At 36.2% G+C, this 18841-nt stretch overlaps 1 protein-coding gene across 2 annotated transcripts in view; it reads left to right on the top strand.

Annotated features, from left to right (window-relative positions):
• Positions 1-18841, top strand: part of ctnnal1 (catenin (cadherin-associated protein), alpha-like 1) — a 45239-nt gene that overhangs the window by 16970 nt on the left and 9428 nt on the right. For both annotated transcript variants that reach the window (XM_055157041.1, XM_055157039.1), the window contains exons 2-5: positions 10563-10752; positions 15068-15258; positions 17106-17225; positions 18624-18713. In XM_055157041.1, the coding sequence (XP_055013016.1) occupies positions 10563-10752; positions 15068-15258; positions 17106-17225; positions 18624-18713 (591 nt within the window). The remainder of the gene's footprint in view (positions 1-10562; positions 10753-15067; positions 15259-17105; positions 17226-18623; positions 18714-18841) is intronic.

The following is an 18841-nucleotide window of genomic DNA, read 5'->3' as shown; positions in this document are numbered from 1 at the left end:
GTTAAAATAAAGCTCTGTGTGTACTTTTCAGAGGGCTGGTCGATCGAAACAAAATATCGGCCTATGCTGGAGATTGAAGGTTGATAAGTATAGCAGTAAAAGTTGAGTAGAGAGAGAGCTGAGTTCAGATTTTGGAGCAATAGCATAGATGTGATTAGATTAATTGATTAGAAATTGATTAGAATTGTTAGTTTATGTTCAGGAAATTACCACTGAAAGCCATTTATATTAGTTAATAAGACTGTATGAAATTGAATTGAAAACTGAGATTGATTAATGTCTGTGCAGATCTAAATTTGAGATCTCATTAAAACAAGACGGTGTAATCCATCATTCGTCCAGGATTGAGTCAATGTAGAGAAAGTTTTAACCAGTCACCACTGTCCAGATGTCCACCATTGAAACCATCTCTACATTGCCATGCCTTAAAACACACAATCTGCATTAAATTCAAATCATACTGATATCTGACTCTTAGAGAAGTTTGTTTGTAATGTGACCATGATGAATTCATATTAAGACTTGTGCTCACTTTAAATCCTCTGTGGAGACTGTGCCAATCCACTGCCTCGGGCGAGCATGTACCAGCACTGACCCTCTTGAAGACATGCCTTGGTGGAGACAGCAGGGGGAGCAGGTGAACAGTGGGAAAAGCCCGAGGCTATTTGACCTATGACCTCACAGTCACGCTATGTTCAGGGCACACACCACTCCTCTTCTTACGTTACCCCATTGCGCTACTCTTTCTCTGCTTGTCCCTCCTACCTACTGTCCATAGAATTACACCAGTGCACACAAATGAAAAGAGGCATTGTACCCTTTGAATGTGAGCGGTGTGAGAGTGTGCCTGTGTTTCTCTGCTTGTACTGTGCAACCAAGCCACCATTGTGGTTCTGACATGCAACACTGGTCAAAGAGGCAAGGAACTTTATTTAACAAGGGGATAGAGCTTGTCCTATCTATTGGCGTCCTTCACTTAGGTGTGTCTGGAGCATTCTTATATTTCAGAATTCGCACATTTACAAGTTTCAAGTTTTTGCTAGTTGTAAGCCTGGTAAAATAAAGTGTGTTGCATTTTTTGAAAGGAAAGAGCACCTAATGATCTCTCTGTACATCTTGAGTGAGTCGGTTTTATGAACTTGTGTAGTTTTCTAGTTGTTATTCAACAGTGGTATCCTTTCTTCCAGATGTTTGCTGTGGAATCTATCTGCTGTCTATATATTTAAATGTCAGTTCCGATTGCAGAGCCAAACTTGAAGGCCAAACACTGCCCTTTTCTTATATGCCGCTAAAATGGACACAATCTAATCCAAAATGTATGACTTTAGATCCATCAAATGTCTCTCCCGTTCCCTTGTTTTTTTTAAAGTTTGTGCATTGTGTGCCCACGCATGGAGCTGTCCGTCTACATCAGCATCTCTTTGTTTCTGTGGGCCAAGAAGACTGGTCACGTCATGAGACCGCCTTCTCCACTCAAACCTTTGGGATCCCTGCTCTTTCTTTCCCCAACTATAAATGTTTAACAATATATCTTTAATTATTTATGACAATGGAGAATTTACCCCTGAACTATCATATTTCTAGACTTTGGATTTGATTGATGTTTCTGTGTGCCAGCCAATATTCACTCACTTGATTTATAGTATTTGGCCCACCAAACTGTGTAAATGCAGTCAGGGACACATTATTCCTTGTAAAGTACATGAGTCACCCCTAAGGCAATATGAAAATTATTTTAAATCAGATTGCCCAATCATCATTCAATAGACTAGATTAACTAATAGTGCTGCTGCATGATTTTGGAAACATATAGTTGGGATTTTTCTGACAAGCACTGCAAATGCTATTAGATTTGTGATTTATGTTTTTCACAGACATATTTAGTTCAAAGTTCACATTAGAAAAGACTAAAACATACAAGGATCATGCATTTCAGAGCATGCTTGTAGAGGTCTAAACGATGGGGTTTCCAGATTTTTCACACAATAATCTCATAATTCACAATAACTGCTGTTTAAAATAATTGCAATCTTTGTAATTTCAGATATTCCGATTTCAATTTTCATATATCTCTATTGGAAAACAATCCTTGCACCCCTAATTCCACACATGCCATAATAATTTTTTTTAAATCTCTTGAAAACTTCCCAGTAAAGAGTCCCAGTATGGACATATTTGTACCCAGTTTGCTCCCTGGACAGAAATACAGTGGAATGCTAATCTGCCTGTTGGCCCCAGTACATGGCCGTCTAATGCCCGTCTGTGGCCTTTGCAGTCTTCCCACATCCATCAGCTGCTCCGTGCGCACTTCCCCTCTCTCTCCTCGTCTGCTCTCTTTGGCAATCAGCTGGTATTATCCCACCAGTCCTTTGGGTTGTATAGGCGCACAGTGATTTGAACTGTCTTGTCTCTGAAATGATCCATCTCTCTGGGTGGAACCATCTGTGTTCAATCACCCTAAAGAACTTCCTCGCCAAGTGCCAAATCACACAAGTCTTTATTTATCCCCACTTCAGTTTTATAGGTGTGAGGGATGGTGTGCTGCTCACTGCTTCTGAATATCAGCAATATGGAGGCAGCCTGAATGCATAAATAAATAGTGTTGATATGAAAGTGGAGGAGGATAATTCAAATTTACAGTGAGATGAGATATTTGTTTCATCTTATTTCTGAAGGAGAAGGTCTTTATATTTCAGTTAAATGGAGGAAACTGTAGCAGATAGTACTGATAGGTCATTGAGCTCAGATCTGGCACTAAGAATCAATCTATACTGAATGGGAAGAGTCTATTCCCATTAAATGATAGCTGGATCTTCAGCTGTTTCTACACAGATCTGCTAAAACTCACACAACCACAATCACACAATTATATCCCATACAATATTTATATAATATAAAAATGTCTATATTACTGGTAGTATTAAAACATTTCTGATTCTGATTCTGATACAACGGCTTTTAGTATCTGCCAATGCCCGATATCAACAGATACCAATGATAGCATTTTTTCCTTTAAACTAAAATAAAATAAGACCAAATTGATCCAAATGTGTCATGTAGTTTTTATTCATCCCACAATAAAAAAAAAAAAAAAATCAAATATTACATAATTGTACAGTCATACAATTACGACCAGTTTTAAGAACAATCTTAATACATAATTTTTAACAGTAATTAATCGGTGTATTATAATCTTTGTGACTATTGCTTAAGAGATGTCAAAATAGACGATAAGCAATAATATTGAAACTAAATCATAAAGCAGAATTGTTCTCCACAAAATATTCTAATATACAGCACAATATTGTTAAAACAATTGCAACATTAAAGTGATTAGTTTGTGTCTGTGAGTCATAGAAATTCATAACTCAACCCTCTACTACTCAAATTGAATCATAGTACAGACAAAATAACAAAAATAACAAAGAAAAAGCACCCACAATAAATGGTGACCCCCAAAAAATATTGTCCAAGATGAGTGAATATAGTTTATTTATCGTGACAGGCCTAGTCTCTGTGGAACATGGAGTTTGGGGAAGCCACGTTTCATATTTAGCTCTTTATGTTCAAAATATGCATAGCTATGTTTTTTTGTTGTTGTTTTTTTTGTTTTTTTTTACCACTGACTGTTCAACAATGTTCTCTGACATGCATACCTCATTCCTCAAGAATTCAGGTTTACACATGGATGTGGTTTTGCAGTATTTTTTCTGCACTGCACTACTGCCCAGTGGTTCTCATTTAACAAGCTACAACTTGCCTCCTGCACCATTAGCTGACTATGTTATGGTCCAACTGTGTATACTTACTTTCACTTTGGGAAATAGCCATTATATTGGAATCTGCCTTTAATTGGTTCACTCTTATTCTGTTTTGTTACCCAGACAGGAAGTTGAATAATTTGAGGCATTTTTTCATATCCCTGTCAGTGTTTTAAACCTAGGAGGAGCCATAATATTTTTCTCACTTTAATAGGATTGTATTGTGTGTGTAATAAAAAAAATTTCAGTGAAAGTGGTGGCGGCAGCAGCAGAAACTTGTTCTCATTTTTGCTTGTCTGTGCTCTTGGTTGTGCAGAAGCCTAATACTCAAAGGAGCCTGCTTTAACAGTGAAGCTAACTTCTCTACTGTACTCTACTGCAGTGGGTCAGCTCCATGGACACAACTCGAATCACTGACTGTACCATACACACACTGCAGCTCCGGGACCAGAGGCATGAAGGGGAGAGACAAAAAGACCAAAAATTGTTTGTTTGCATTATTTTGGTGGAGAGCGAGACAATAAGGGTACACTATGTAGCTTTCTAGTGAATGGTTTACCACCTGCTTGTCTCCAGACCAAGTTACCATGTCAAACCTGTGGGGAGGTGAACCCACTCACAATACATATGCATGTTTTTCATGGTATTCTAGGCAACATCTCTGTGGAGGCAGCCTATTCCTTTTGATGATTTGTTGTAGATAATTGTTTGAGTAATTTAGTTGAGAAGTGTGGGCAAATTGGCATTTTGGTTCATTAAATTTGGACACCCCCCACAATAATTTATTTTACTGTATCATAATTGGAAAGCAGTACATTTTATTTACTTAGAACATCTTATAAACACTGTAATTCCAATGGAAGTACATAATGTTGAAGTTATATGTTGTAATATACTGGCTCCACTGGGTGGCATTCACTTGAGCAGTTTTGATGAGGCCTTGCACCAGTAAAAAATAAAACGACTGTAGACCTGCAGAATCTGCCTCTTCTTTACAAGTGCAATAGTAGTTTAGTAACTTTTAGAATTTTTTGTAGTAGATATGTTTTTCAGCTTTGGAGTCTTATACAGGCAGTGTTATACATTTTAAAATAATATGGGCATTGTTTCTTTTACTGTTTATACCAGTTTTCTTTTCTGGCACTCAATCAGGAATGCATCCAGCTCTGGTCTGCTGTCCCATTAAAGTGTTCATCAGAGCTCTCATCACTGCCCACATTCCTCTCCCTCTGCAGCAAACCCTTGTCCAGGTATCACTTTTCATCAGTAAAGACCCGGAACTATGCTTTTTTCTTCCTGGTTCCTGAGCACCTGAAAATCAGCTTTGTGTGCGAGAAGTAGTCGTGGCAGTAGTAATACAGTAGTTGTATTTTTTCAGGTTAATAACTTTTATTTACTTTTATTTACTATTATTGAATTCATTTGAGTAACTCTTCCAACTACATAGAAAACCTGCTATTGGCTTGAACACACATATGAGGTTTAGGAGAAAGTGCTCAGTGCTTTACCTTTGCTTGGACATAATAGGATATAATGAGACCTGGAAGAGCTCCTCTGCAGCTTGTTTTTAAAAAGTGATCTATATGCTGTCCGTTTATGTATTCTCCAGGCTATTTTTATATGGCTCATGGGGATATTCTTTTTGTATTAACAAGGGCAAAAGGGGAAATCCTCAAAGACTAAAATAATGCTGACAGCTTGGTTTCAACAGACACAAACACAGTGAGGACGACATGTGGTGTTGGAAGTTAAATGTCCTTTGTTGCCTCCACTTGTCTTCCCCTCCTCGTACAAGGTTGAGTCCAATTATTTCTAAAACCAGTGCTATTATTTTAGCAAACATAAGATTGGTTGGGGGAAAACTTTCAATCGCTTTCAAGACAACAAATCAACACTCAGTCAAACACCCACATTGGACAAAACAAACAATTGAACCAATGTTTAGATCTATGCCTGTTTCTCTTACGTTGTTGGTGGTGGACAAACAAGATTCCTTAGAGCTGGTTTAATAATATTACTCAAGTAAAAGTAAAAATTTATGCTTTTGGAAGAGTTAAAAAAGTATTTGAAGAAACTTGAGGACTGAGAAACTGTTAAGTAGTGAAATGTTTTTACAATATGATATAAGAGTTATTGCAATTGGACTGACAAAACATTAACTAATGCACAATTGCTGCTTTCCAAAGACACACACATTACAAAACTAAATCATATCTGAAGGTAAGGTGTAAAATGCTAATGTTGTTCAAATTATTTAGTAATGTCAACAAAGCATTCGTCACTTGTGGACTTATTCACAGTGGGAAGATAATCCAAAACCATTACTAAAGGTAAAATTACAGTCTCTCATGGATAATGTTTCAGGTACTCTGAGAAATACAGTTTCTTCAAAAGGTTGCTCAAGTAAATTTAACCTAATAAATGTAACCATCTCTGGTATAATTTATTTTATATTTTTTACACAAATATTTTTATGGGTGAGTAAGTGGTAATAGTGAAATACTGGGATACCAAATGCAGTACACCCCTACTTCTGAAGTTGTCATTGCCAGTGTTTGAAGTTGAACTTTTCATAATACATGAGATAAGATAGAAGATCATTTTTGTTTTAAATCTGTGCAAAAAGTGCAAAAGCACCTAGCAAGCAATTATTGTGATGAATGGCCCCAAAGTAGAGCACGCTTGTTCACACTTACTTTTATCTCAACCCCATTGTTGTGAGCCTTTGAATTGATTCCCTGCTTGAATAAGTGGACTACATTTTTCATCCAAAACAATGCACGCTATTTATACACAAACTAAGTATTTATATAACATGCATAATCCATGAACTAGCCTGAAGGAAAAGTGAAAGAATGACAATGAAAATGGCAAACTTTCTCCTCACTTTGCTTTTCAGTCAGTAGCCATGGGAGGCAGTCACAAATGTTTCCAGCTTTTGTTAGGGGCTGAATTATAGTGGGTCAGTGCGTCCTTGAGGTGTTAGGGTAGGTTTCCTGCTTACCAGCGGGAGGGTACAGCAGTGCTTTTGTGCTTCTCGGAGTAAGCACTTTCCTCTGGTTTTATGGCCATGTAATTGTTGTCCTAATTATCGGCAACAAAAAGAAAGAAGAGGGGAAGTAGATACGAATCGACTGGTTGTCAACAATTGAAAGTACTCAAACACCACAGGATATGATGTGGTAATTAGTTTGTTTTCTTTGTGTAGTTTCGGTAGTTTAGCCTTAAAATATTATACATGTTACATTTTATGATAGCAGACACATTTTTATTAATATTTTAAGAATCAAGATTCTAAGATACTTTGGTCAATACAAACATTTCTCAGTACCACAATGGTAATAAAAATCACAATTTTACACAATAGAAATACATAAAATATAGTGGTGATAGTGGTTTTTTTAATATAACCATGCAGTTTAGAATTTATTCTGATATCAATCAAGATCACTTTAAAACTATTTTATCCTATATGTTTTTTGGCAGTATTAATGCTTTTCACAGGAGTCGCTAATTTGGATACTACTTTTAGTAATGATTATTTTATTGATTTATTGACAAATTTTCTCTCATGAAATGCAGTAATTTTATTTTTAGAACCAATTTCAAGTTAACTTAAAAATCTATATTTAAGTTTGATTGGCCAATCTATGAGTCAAAACCAAAACAACTTTGTGTCTTCACCACCCTGCTGCATGATGTGGGGTACTGCAGCTCATTGGCATGCATGCGAAGCCATAGTGCACCAGAGCACAGCCTCTGCTATACTGTGAGATAAAGAATGGAAAGAGGAACTTTCTAATGAGAAGTCTACAATGGGAGGTAAACTCTTAACCTCAAACTTCAAAACCATTTCTCTTGAAATTCAGTCAGAGAGAGGCCATGACACCCTTATTGAATTGGAATAAGTCATTGTTGGTTGTGAAACAGTTCTTGCAGATATTTAAATAATCAATAAACCAAACAGTTGTTCTCAGACCTCAAACTTTTTCAATCCATCAAATCTTTCTTTTTTCATTACTTTTCTCGTGGATGAAGTTTCAGCTCTTATACAAAGGGTTTGGCTCAGAAGACTGCACTGAATCAATATTACGGAACGTCCTGTCCAGTCTGCCCTGTTCCTGTTTGCACAGCCCAGTGAATGTGGTCACCTACTGGCCTCAAACAGAGTAAATCCCTATCTGTTCTGTTCATTCCTAAATTGTTCTCATTCGAATTAAACATGCCCCACTGTAGAAAGTAATTTACCTGAAGGTAGAATCTGAATCAGTAAACAGAAAAACAATTATGCATTTTTTATGAAGTCAGCAATAAAAAAGAACTCTGCAATTTCAGTAATTACTTCCTGTATTTTGATGGAAACAAAGTGACAAAGTAAATAGTATATCTTGAAACAACATGCAAAAACCGGTTGCTATTTACTGTCATTATCTGCTCTGCCTGTGAGAAAGACACAGAAAATATTATATTAGGTTCAGCTTTTTCAAGGCAGTACATAGTCCTGTCACGATAATTATTATATCAACTAATCGTTCAATCTGTGAAAGCTGGAATAATATATTTTGGGGGTCAGTATATATCATTTGAACTATTTCTTCGCAACAATGGGGAGATTTCTGCTATTTTTATATGATAAGGTAAGATTTGAGCTGTACTGTGCTGAATAAATAATTATTTATGACAAATTATTGGTTAATTCTGCTATTTATTTCTTGCAGTTCAGAAGTGCAGAATAGTTTACATAAATTAAACAGTTTCAATATTATCGTTTATTGTCTTTATTTTCTTCAGCAATATATCATACATCAAAATGTGTTATCAGGGCCTAGCAGTACAGAATGTCCACCTCTTATTACTTTAGGTTACATTGAAATCTGTTAGTAAATTATAGTTGCTCCGTATTCACATAATAGTGACAACTGCTTCTACGTTGCTTGCGTCACAACAAATATATATTTTATCCACTTGTGAGAAGCAAATAGCTAATTTAACACCTATGGCTGCTGCTTCTTAATATGCAGCCTCCAGCTTCTTTTAATAGATCTAAACTTTCCTGTAGTCCTCCCCTGATAATTGTTATCAACATGGATACACTGTTCTTAAACTGTGTTAAGCAGAGAGCCAAAGTCAGTTGGCCAAACTTTGAAAGTCAATCTCTCTTGATGTCAGTGTCATGGTCGATATTTCTATGAAGAACAGTTTTTAATCTGGCTTCAGTATCACAAGGCAGCAACTCTGGAGACTTGCTGACTCAGCCTGGCATTTAGATTGAAGATATTATGCTAAGTTTACATAGCATTACTGACTAGGAAAGACGAGGCACACTGTACTCTGGTTACAGTACATAAAACCATTATCTGCTTTCTGCAGTTCACAGATTATTGAAATAACATGACAATTTTACAGTAAAAAGGCAAACCACAATAGCAAAGACAAAGATTCCAATCAAAATATTAAAGACTGAAAGTGAATAAATGTACATTTTCCAAAAACAGCTGTTAGTCTAAAAATCCTTGGATTTACTGGCATATCACTAGGTCTTTTGAATGATCATATTGTGTTATTTTACTCCAGTAATTCTGTTTTTTGCAAGCCATGTAAATGTACACACTTCCTGGTCAGCTTTTGTTTTTTTTTACATGTATTATGTGGTATGGCTTAACTATGATAGTTAAAAATGTGATTGAAATGTGCAAGTACAAAGCTTCATGAGGCCTTATGTCCTGTCTGATTTTTGTGGCCAACTAAAGATTTGCAGTGAAATACCTCCTTCTTGGACCACCTGCAGCTTTCGGCTAATTAAAAACACCACCCACCATTTTGTGACCCAAGTGGTTTGACACAGATCCAGGCTCACATTGACAATGGAAACAGCTGGAGTCAGTGAAAGTGATCAATAAATAATAAGCCATTCATAATTCATAATTGACACTTACAGTAAAGACATCCCATCAGAGGCTGCTTTGTGCCCAATAATGGACTGTGTTCAACAGCTCACGAAGTCTATGCAGACATCTGTTTAATTATCAATTATTGTCTTCCTCCAATGCCTTTTGTTTCTATTCACATACGCAATAACAGACAAGTCTCTGAATATACTAGTTTGATTTATAGATTAAAGGGAAGGAAAGACCCTCTGACTCAAGATTATCTTATTGAAGATGATCTATGTCATAATGTTTTCCTCATCAAAAACATACCTGTATCTTTTATTCACATGTATTTCAGTAACACACAAACCTGGCATGTTTAGACTCTAACAGAAAACATTGTTCCACCTTGTGACATGCTCCACTATGTTTTTAAAGTGCATACACCTTCACTAGAATCATTTGGATAATCATTTGGAGGAGGAGGAAACAACATTATAACATGGCTTAAAGCTCACAAGAATCCATTTTGTGTAACGTAAGACCTTTAAAGTAGTACTGAGGTTCTTTCTCTTAAACTTTAAATCTAAACTGCTAAAATATTTACTACAGTTTAGGAAAGTATTACATGATTTGATTTTAAATGTTTTGATTCTGTTGCTTCAGAGTTTTAGATTTGCTATTTGTCTTGCTATGTTCATATAAACTCCATTGCCCATTATGCATTACTTAATATGCATAAAAATAAAATAAAAATAAAATGTAAAATATATATAGTAATAAACAGAGGAGGTTTTCCGAAATCTAATGAATCCAAAATCTTTAGTTTCTTTTTGTTTCTTTTCTTATTCTGGTTGTATATCACTAAATGCCTATTGCTTTGCCTTACAGAAAACAAATTAGGCAACAGATGTCAATGTTTTTCTTTTAGATAACCACTTTAATCAACCACAAAGACAAGCCAAAGAAGTCGGAGCGGACCCTAGCTGCCATACACCGGGTGGGCCAGGCGGTGAGCGTGGCAGTGGGGCGGTTTGTAGCGGTCGGGGAAGCTATCGCTGCAGAGAACCAGGAACTAAAAGATGAGATGAGCCAAGCTTGCTTTGAGGCACGTCGGGCAGGTAATGAAATAATGTAAATTTACAAATGTTCTAAATTAAACTATAATACATGTTGTACGTGATGCATTTTGTATTTGAAATGTATTTTTAATTGCATAAGGTATCATTTGAAGCATCATCTTGCAGACCTGCTTTGGGTATCCTTAAAGAACTTCAGGGTACCGGATAAAGCACAAGTCATTGCCTCTTCATCAGCAGTTACTTGTTAAGACAAAATGTGGCACTTTGATACAGCGTGAACAAGCTGCACCTCCAGGCTCTTCAGCATTATCAAATTCAAGCAAATTTCCATTTATCTGGGCAGTGCGGCTGTCAGGCAAAATTACATCAGTTATCCAGAGCACTCTGCTGTTATTAGGTTGGAAGTACAGGTCTGAATGCTAGTTCACCCAGGAGTGTCCAGTAAAAATCAATGCATTTTGAATAAAAAGGTTTGAAAACTGCATTCTTAAACTATATTACACAAAATTTGCTCTTGTGAGCTTTAAGTCATGTTAGAATGTTGTTACCTCATCAAAAACATACCTGGAGTTGTGTTTGAGTAATCGTGCATTATTAGGCTATCTACATCTCCGAAGCTCAAAATGCTCTGTTCCACCTTGTGATGTTATGTAGTGGTAGTTCTCAAGTTAACAGCTACCTTTTACCTTTAGTTCAGTGGAGATTTGCAATTCCAGGGCTGTGTGGAGTTTAAAAACACAGTGGGACACTTCCTGTATAACCACATGAAAAAACAAAATGAAAGAAGAACTCAGTCTAAATATGTGTGAATGAAACAAAACACAATTCCAGGTATGTTTGTGATGAGGAAACAACAATATAACATAGATATAAATAAACAGCATAATAGGCCATGAGCCCTTTAATACAGTCATGCCACAGTTTTGATTGTTAGTCTGTTAGCAAGATATAACTAGAAAAGGAAAATGTACTAACAATTCTAAAAACTTACTGCAAAAATGTGAAATACAAGTTAACGTTTTCTCAAAGGACTTTTTGTTAGTTTTAAAATCTATAAAACACAAGGACTTGTGAATACTTTGCACTTGTCTCGTTCATGACAAACAACACAAACAATGTATATTGAGTATTTTCAGATGGTGTCTCTTGGCTGTCCTCTTCTCTGAGCTGTGAGTGATGGACATTTGAATTATCAAGCTGTAAGCAGGCAGACAGAGCTGCACTCGGGGGAGGGCGAGGGGTTGAAAGGTTGACTTTTCATTTGTCATTTTGAGAAAACAATGTCGAAGGTGCATATCACTCTTGTCTTGTGGGACTATCAACTTCAAACATAGAGGAAAAGCAAAACAACCTTTTTCCATTAAGATCACCAAACTCTAGTGTGAGATAAGGCCTCTTATCCCTCTTGTCTGTCCAAACTTTCTTGCAATGCTAACATAAATCCATTTCATATCACTTTTGTATTTATAGTAAATACAAATATATAGTAATAATCACTAGATTAATGTTGCAGTTTCTCAAAGCACAATAGTGTATTAGAGTTGACAATGGGAAGTCATAGCTGCCTTGAGGCTCACCCACAGCATTGGGGCTACTAATCTGTGTCAATGGCCTCTCCAACTTCTCTGACCAACCATACAGTAATTCACACATGTTCAAGGTACAAACATGACACAACAAACAGGGCTTAATATGAAACATAAATTAAAGTCTTAAATCTAAGCTGTAGGCGAAATTAACAATTTCTGAGCTCTGTTTATGAGCTATGTTTGAACCTCCCAGTCCAGTTATGGGACCAACCAACACAAATATATTGGCAAGATTTTATCAGGCAAGTGACTCATTTAAACTCTAATGAAGCACACAAGAAACACTCCCACAATAATATGGTCACAGCTCTGTGATAATAGCTTTATGTTTAGGGACCCAGCATGAGCAGCAGAGCGTTAAACCCTGTGCTTCTGTGATGTGTAAAGAAAACATCAAAAAAAAAAAAAAAAAAAAGAAAAGAAAAGAAAAAAGGCTGATGGGAAGAGTAACTGTGTACTTCTATGTGTGTTTTGGAACTTTTTAATATGCAACACCAACTGTGACAAATTTATTCTCACATTTCTTCCCAGGGAGGTGTCTTACCAGTGCTTTCACACTATTCAGACAGTCAGTTGTTCCAGAGAAAAAGGGAAAGGAAAAAGAAAAACTTTAATTTTAGATGGTGTAAGACCCGATAAAAAAAAAAAAAAAAAAAAAAAACTTGGTGAAGTGTAATGTATGATAGAATCCAATGATTTATTATATATTCCTCATATGGCTGTTCTTAATACTGAAGTGTATTACTTTTACCTAAAAAATTGTTGTTGTTGTTGTTTAAAAATTATGCCAACAGCAGGTCTTAAATTCCAATCCACATTTATTTTTGCAGCTCATTTTTATAAAAAAAAAAAAAAAACATAATTTGACAAGTGCTGTACATAAAACAAATTCCAGAGAAATTGAACTAATATAAATTCAATAAATTAATCAAGAATGTAAAAATATAGTAATAAGAATAATAAAGTAGATAAAAACTATACAAAAATATTTAAATTAATAAAAGACACAACTCACAGAACTTTGTAGAAAGCACCATGGATATTTGTGGGGACATGAAAACTAAAGCAAAATTGCATATCATTGTGTTTATTTTTCTTACCCAGTCAAATCATAACACCTCAAACACGTGAACATTAATGGCTGAAAAAATAAAGGCAGCCTGAAAGCTGGGGTTTAATTAGACACTACCCATCACGAGACCAGAGGAGATCTAATAAGGCAGGTCAGTACAGCCAATCTGTGTTAGATCTCTGTCTCAGTCTATTTCATTTAAGCTCAAAGTCTGACTCCACAAAAGTATATTAATCAGTTTTAGAAAGTTAAGAAAAGTGTAAATATTGTTTCAGTACAGCATAACAGCACATCCTACGATTATTTTAGATATGTTATGTTTTTGATTAGGGCAGGGAATCACGCTGTCCCTCACAATACACTCTCTATGGCTCATGATACAACATTATCACCATTTGACGATACATGTGATAATTGACAAATCACACATAATACTCTGGGATATATTGCTGTTTTTAAGAACCAAATACATTTTAGTAACAATATTTCTTTGTTAAACAACTACCTGTGTAAACTTAATATGAAATCTATTTCTTTTAATCATCAAAACAGTAAATATATCAAGTGTATTGCATAAACAAGATTCCTTCCATTAAATAAACAACAAAACTGTAGCACAAAAATAAATAAATAAATAAATAAAAATTCTAAAAGATACCAAAAATACTCTTGGCAAAATATTGATACACGAGCCTTCGAAAAACGAAATTTTATCATCAAAATTTATATCAAGATATATTGATATTTTTGCCCACACCCTTATTTTTGATGCAGGTGTTTTGGTGTGAACCCAACCAATAAAAAATCATTGTCACACAAATAAACCGACAATTTACAAACCAGTTGTTTAATAAATAATAATAAATAAAACATAATTCAACTTATATATATCCATTTGTAGTGTTTGTGTCTTTCACTGCCAAAACATGAGTTTTAGTTGCACCAATCTACATTCATTATTTCATCTATATTTTACTGGATTTGAATTTGCATAGGCTTCTTCTTCACATAGAGATGTGTAGAGGGGATATACTGTGAGCCAGGCCTGTTATATTTGAACTGGTTAGAGTAGCTGGCTCTGAAAGGCTGTCTGTTCTGTCAGTTTCAATCAGTTAATTTAGCCAAAAGGTCCACCCAAACCTAATAAACAACAGGCTACATAACTCAATAATGCCATGGCTTATCCTTACAATTTCTTTAGTTATTTTTGGGAACAGAGTAATGCAGTTTAAAAAGTAACTTATAATACTGGTCAGTTTGAAATTTCACTTAAAAAGCTGATTTAGGAGTCCAGCTGGCATTTCTGTAGTACTAGTGTTTATTTGTTGTCTTTCCATTCTGGGCAAACTGTTCATCCAAGGTGACAGATTGTAAGAAAAAGATGATTCATTATGAATTTAAAATGCGCTTTGAGGGTATTTCAAAATGAAGCAATTAGCCGCGTACGCTTCTATTTTTGCCTGTGCCTGGCTGCAGATCTCAGTACAAACACAAGGCAAAGCACCCTGCGGCTTTTTGGTGTTCACTGACACGATTCTTGTTCCTGGGAGATCCCTGTGCACTCCCAGTCCAGATGGGATGTGTAATCTTCAAGCGTGTCTGAATGTTAATATTTGTTTGATCTTTTGCAGTTATAACTTATTCTGATGTTTTTGTGGTGATCCTAAATTACCTTTGCATCTTTTTGTTACAGGTGATGCTATAGCCCAACTGACAGATGTGGGGTCGGCCTCACCTTCATCCCAAATTGACACACGGGTGACTGTGTTCAGTGATAGGACAGCCATGGTCAAAGCTGCTCGCCTGCTGCTTTCCTCTGTCACTAAAGTGCTGGTCTTGGCTGATCGCATAGTCATCAAACAAATCATTACATCACGCAATAAGGTGAGGTTAAACATTAAAACATATGCAGATATGATTTAACAGGTATGGTTACTCGGATTGCTTGGGCATCTGTTCCGGATGCCTCCTGGGCGCCTCCCTCGGGAGGTGTTCTGGGCATGTCCCACCGAGAGGAGGCCCCGGGGAAGACCCAGGACACGCTGGAGGGACTATGTCTCTCGGCTGGCCTGGGAGCGTCTCGGGATTCCCCCGGAGGAGCTGGAGGACGTGTCTGGGGTGAGGGAAGTCTGGGAGTCCCTGCTTAGGCTGCTGCCCCCGCGACTCGGCCCCGGATAAGCGGACAAAAATGGATGGATGGATGGATGGTTACTTGGATATTTTTGTCGATATTATGTCTGATTGGTGAAAAACATGAGCCTGTCTTCATTCCATAGAAAACATCACCTTTCACAGTACTACAATAACAAGCACGTTCTGAAATGCAGTTTACCAGTTTTTATTGAAGTATTTTGTTATATTTTGTTGATCTTGAACATGTATTGTGAAATGAAATTTCAAATCTGATTGTAATCGTAGTAGAAAAAAAGATGCAACGCAGTAATTTTCCAAAATGGTTTATCAGTGTGGGTGGCAGTTTGGCAGATGTTTTGACCTAGCCACAATACACTGTAGCCTACCTATTAGTGGTCATACTGTTATGGCTACATATAATGCACTCTACAAACATAAAGTCACATACTTTTTAGTCCAAGTCGTGTTTTTTCTGGTAGATAAGCACACGCACTCTGAGGGAGTAAGCTACTCTGGAGGTAATTAAAGTGAAGCAGTGCATTTAGCATTCACTTAGACAATACTGCAGACAGAGCAGGAAGTAGAGTGCCTTCCCAGTGCACCTGGATGTGCCTTTAGCCAGACACAGTGAGATGGATAAAGTTAGAGACAAACTTAGAGCCAAGAATGGAAACAGAAGCTGGTTATCCTTGTTTGGGCAGACAGGCGACAGCCTAGTGCCCTCCATTACTGACAAACACAGTTACATTTCAGCCTGACTTTGGTCCATAATGGAAAAAAGCTATTGTGACTATCCCCTATTAAGTCTATCCCCCCTGGATTAATTAGTAAAATGTGGCATGTTATTTAAAACTCAAATGTGTTTACACTTTTTAGCTAAGATGACAAAAAATATTGCATTATCTTAATCTTTTAGACAGAGAATATCTTAAGTAGCTAATGCAAATGACATTTGAGATGTATTTCGTGTGTCTCAGTGATTTAATAGATGATCCACATTAGAAAGCACTTTATGTAAGATACTGAGATATAGATTTAATCTGTGTACAATCTGATTAAGGGCATAGGCATTCAAAGCTGAGACATCTAGTATCAAGTAGGGCTGGGTATCTTTAAGAAGTTGCTGATACGATACATACTTCGATACAGTGAGCTTTTGATTCGATACAATTCAATACGATATATTTCAAAACGATTCAATACAGTTCAATAAAAATAATGGCTAAATGATGGCTGATACTGAAAGTCTTTGTTAAACCACTTCTTTTGAGAAGTTAATATGAAACAGGCCGATTTTAGTCATCAAAACAGTGAATAAACGAGTTTCCTTCCACTCAACAAGCAAAAAACTGTAGCTCTGTAACAAAATAATTTAGCAAAATATACCAAAAAATATTCTTGGGGATATATCGTTACAGCAGCCCATGATATATACGACACATTAAACAATACGATATTTTGATATTTTTGCATACCCCTAGTATCAAGCTTTGTGCTTAATATTGAAATTAAGTCTGATATGTTAGTATCATATAATCACTAATTAGCACTAATTAGTCCATATTTTCAATGTTTCTCTCTCCCTTTTCTACGCCTAGGTTTTAGTAACTCTGGACCATCTGGAAAGAGTCAGCACCTTCCAGGAGTTTGTTCAGATTTTCAGCCAGTTTGGAAACGAGATGGTGGAATTTGCCCATCTGACTGGAGACAGGCAGAACGTGAGTAAAATGAAAAGCACTGGATTCTAATTACACTCGGATTGATTTTGTGGTTTGTTATTTACCAAGAATAACACTAGATTATTGAGTTAGAGACATAGTAACTGCCTGTGATAACAAGATAACAAATTTTTATTATGTAAACAATATGCTAATGAGTATTTCAGTAAACATAAACACACTTTAATTTGTTTTGTCATGACTCAAAATCTGTTTGTTTTATGAAGATATAATTGAACATGTAGCAGGGATGGGAAATGTGATATAGTAGCAGCAGGTGCGGGGTTGAGCTATAAAGTTTTAATTACGTTGTTTTGGCTGCTCCGACAAACATTGGAAAAACTAACTCTGGCTTAAAATAATCCTGTACAGAAATGTTGACGCTCTTATTCATGTTAACCTTTAATATAGCACTTGAAACTTTCAACTGTACATTTCTACTATATTCAAATTAGGCCTGTGATGATATATAGACTTATCATTCAATGGATGATGGAACAATAATTTTGGGGATCAATATTTATCATGGAAAATTTTTCACAGTATTATTGGGGAACATTTTATTATTTTTTTCAGTTTTATGTTTAGATTTGAGCCATGGTTGAATAAATAACTTCTTTGACTCATTATAGATATAAACTAGCTACTAAACTGTTTCATTATTCTGTTTATTTATTGCAATTTGTGTTTTTTTTATCATAAATTTAGACTCGTTTTGGGGGGATAATTCTGATTTGGATAACTGTGGTATGAATTAGTTTCAATATTATCGGTTATCATCTATATTTTTTCAGCAATCTATCGCAAATTTGTTATCGTGACAGGCCTAATTCAAGTAAAACGAAACTTCTCCTCCAGGCATTACTCTTAAAGCTATCTTGGGGTTTTCAGCTTTGTACTGTCAAAAATCCCTAATCCTCATTTGATGCATACAGTACATGGTGCAGCTAAAGCGCTTTCCCTGCTGATGTAAAATGCAGCGGCTGCGATATTTCCAACAGGGAGGCAGTTTTATCAGGGCTCTTGTTTTGACACACACGTCACGTCCCCCTTCCAAAGCTACTCATCACTGCGTCTAATGCTCTCACACATTTCCAGTTTTTTATTTCTCATCTTTTGTCATACTTAACTCCCACCTCTCTGTACCAGGCCTCTCCAAAATCCTATCATCTTCATCTGTATAAGCCGGCAACTAAAATAATGACAGATAATCACGCTGTCTTTGTAATCTATGGGGAAATGCTGGGAGTGGAGTGGGTTCAGCTGTCTTTTCACACCATGTATATTATTGGAATCTATTTTATATTTGTTTAGAGGAAAATCAGGTCATGCCAGTCCATACCAGACCATAGTAAGGCTAATATATTGTATATTGCTGTATCCATGTTCATGATGTAGGACCTAAAGGATGAGAAGAAGAAAGCGCGGATGGCTGCAGCTCGTGCTGTGTTGGAAAAATGCACCATGATGCTCCTCACAGCCTCCAAGGTAAACAACCAAGAGAGAGCCAGGGCTATATAAAGTCATTTAAAATTATATTTAGTGCACTGAATGATGAAGCGGGTACATTATTCCAATATGTCCGGAATATATGAAATATTAAGTGAGAAATTATA

The sequence above is a fragment of the Boleophthalmus pectinirostris genome, unplaced genomic scaffold (assembly GCF_026225935.1).
Source record: "Boleophthalmus pectinirostris isolate CB_2022bp ecotype Guang Dong unplaced genomic scaffold, ASM2622593v1 HiC_scaffold_21, whole genome shotgun sequence".
NCBI lineage: Eukaryota > Metazoa > Chordata > Actinopteri > Gobiiformes > Gobiidae > Boleophthalmus > Boleophthalmus pectinirostris.
This window is presented reverse-complemented; position numbering and strand designations above follow the sequence as displayed.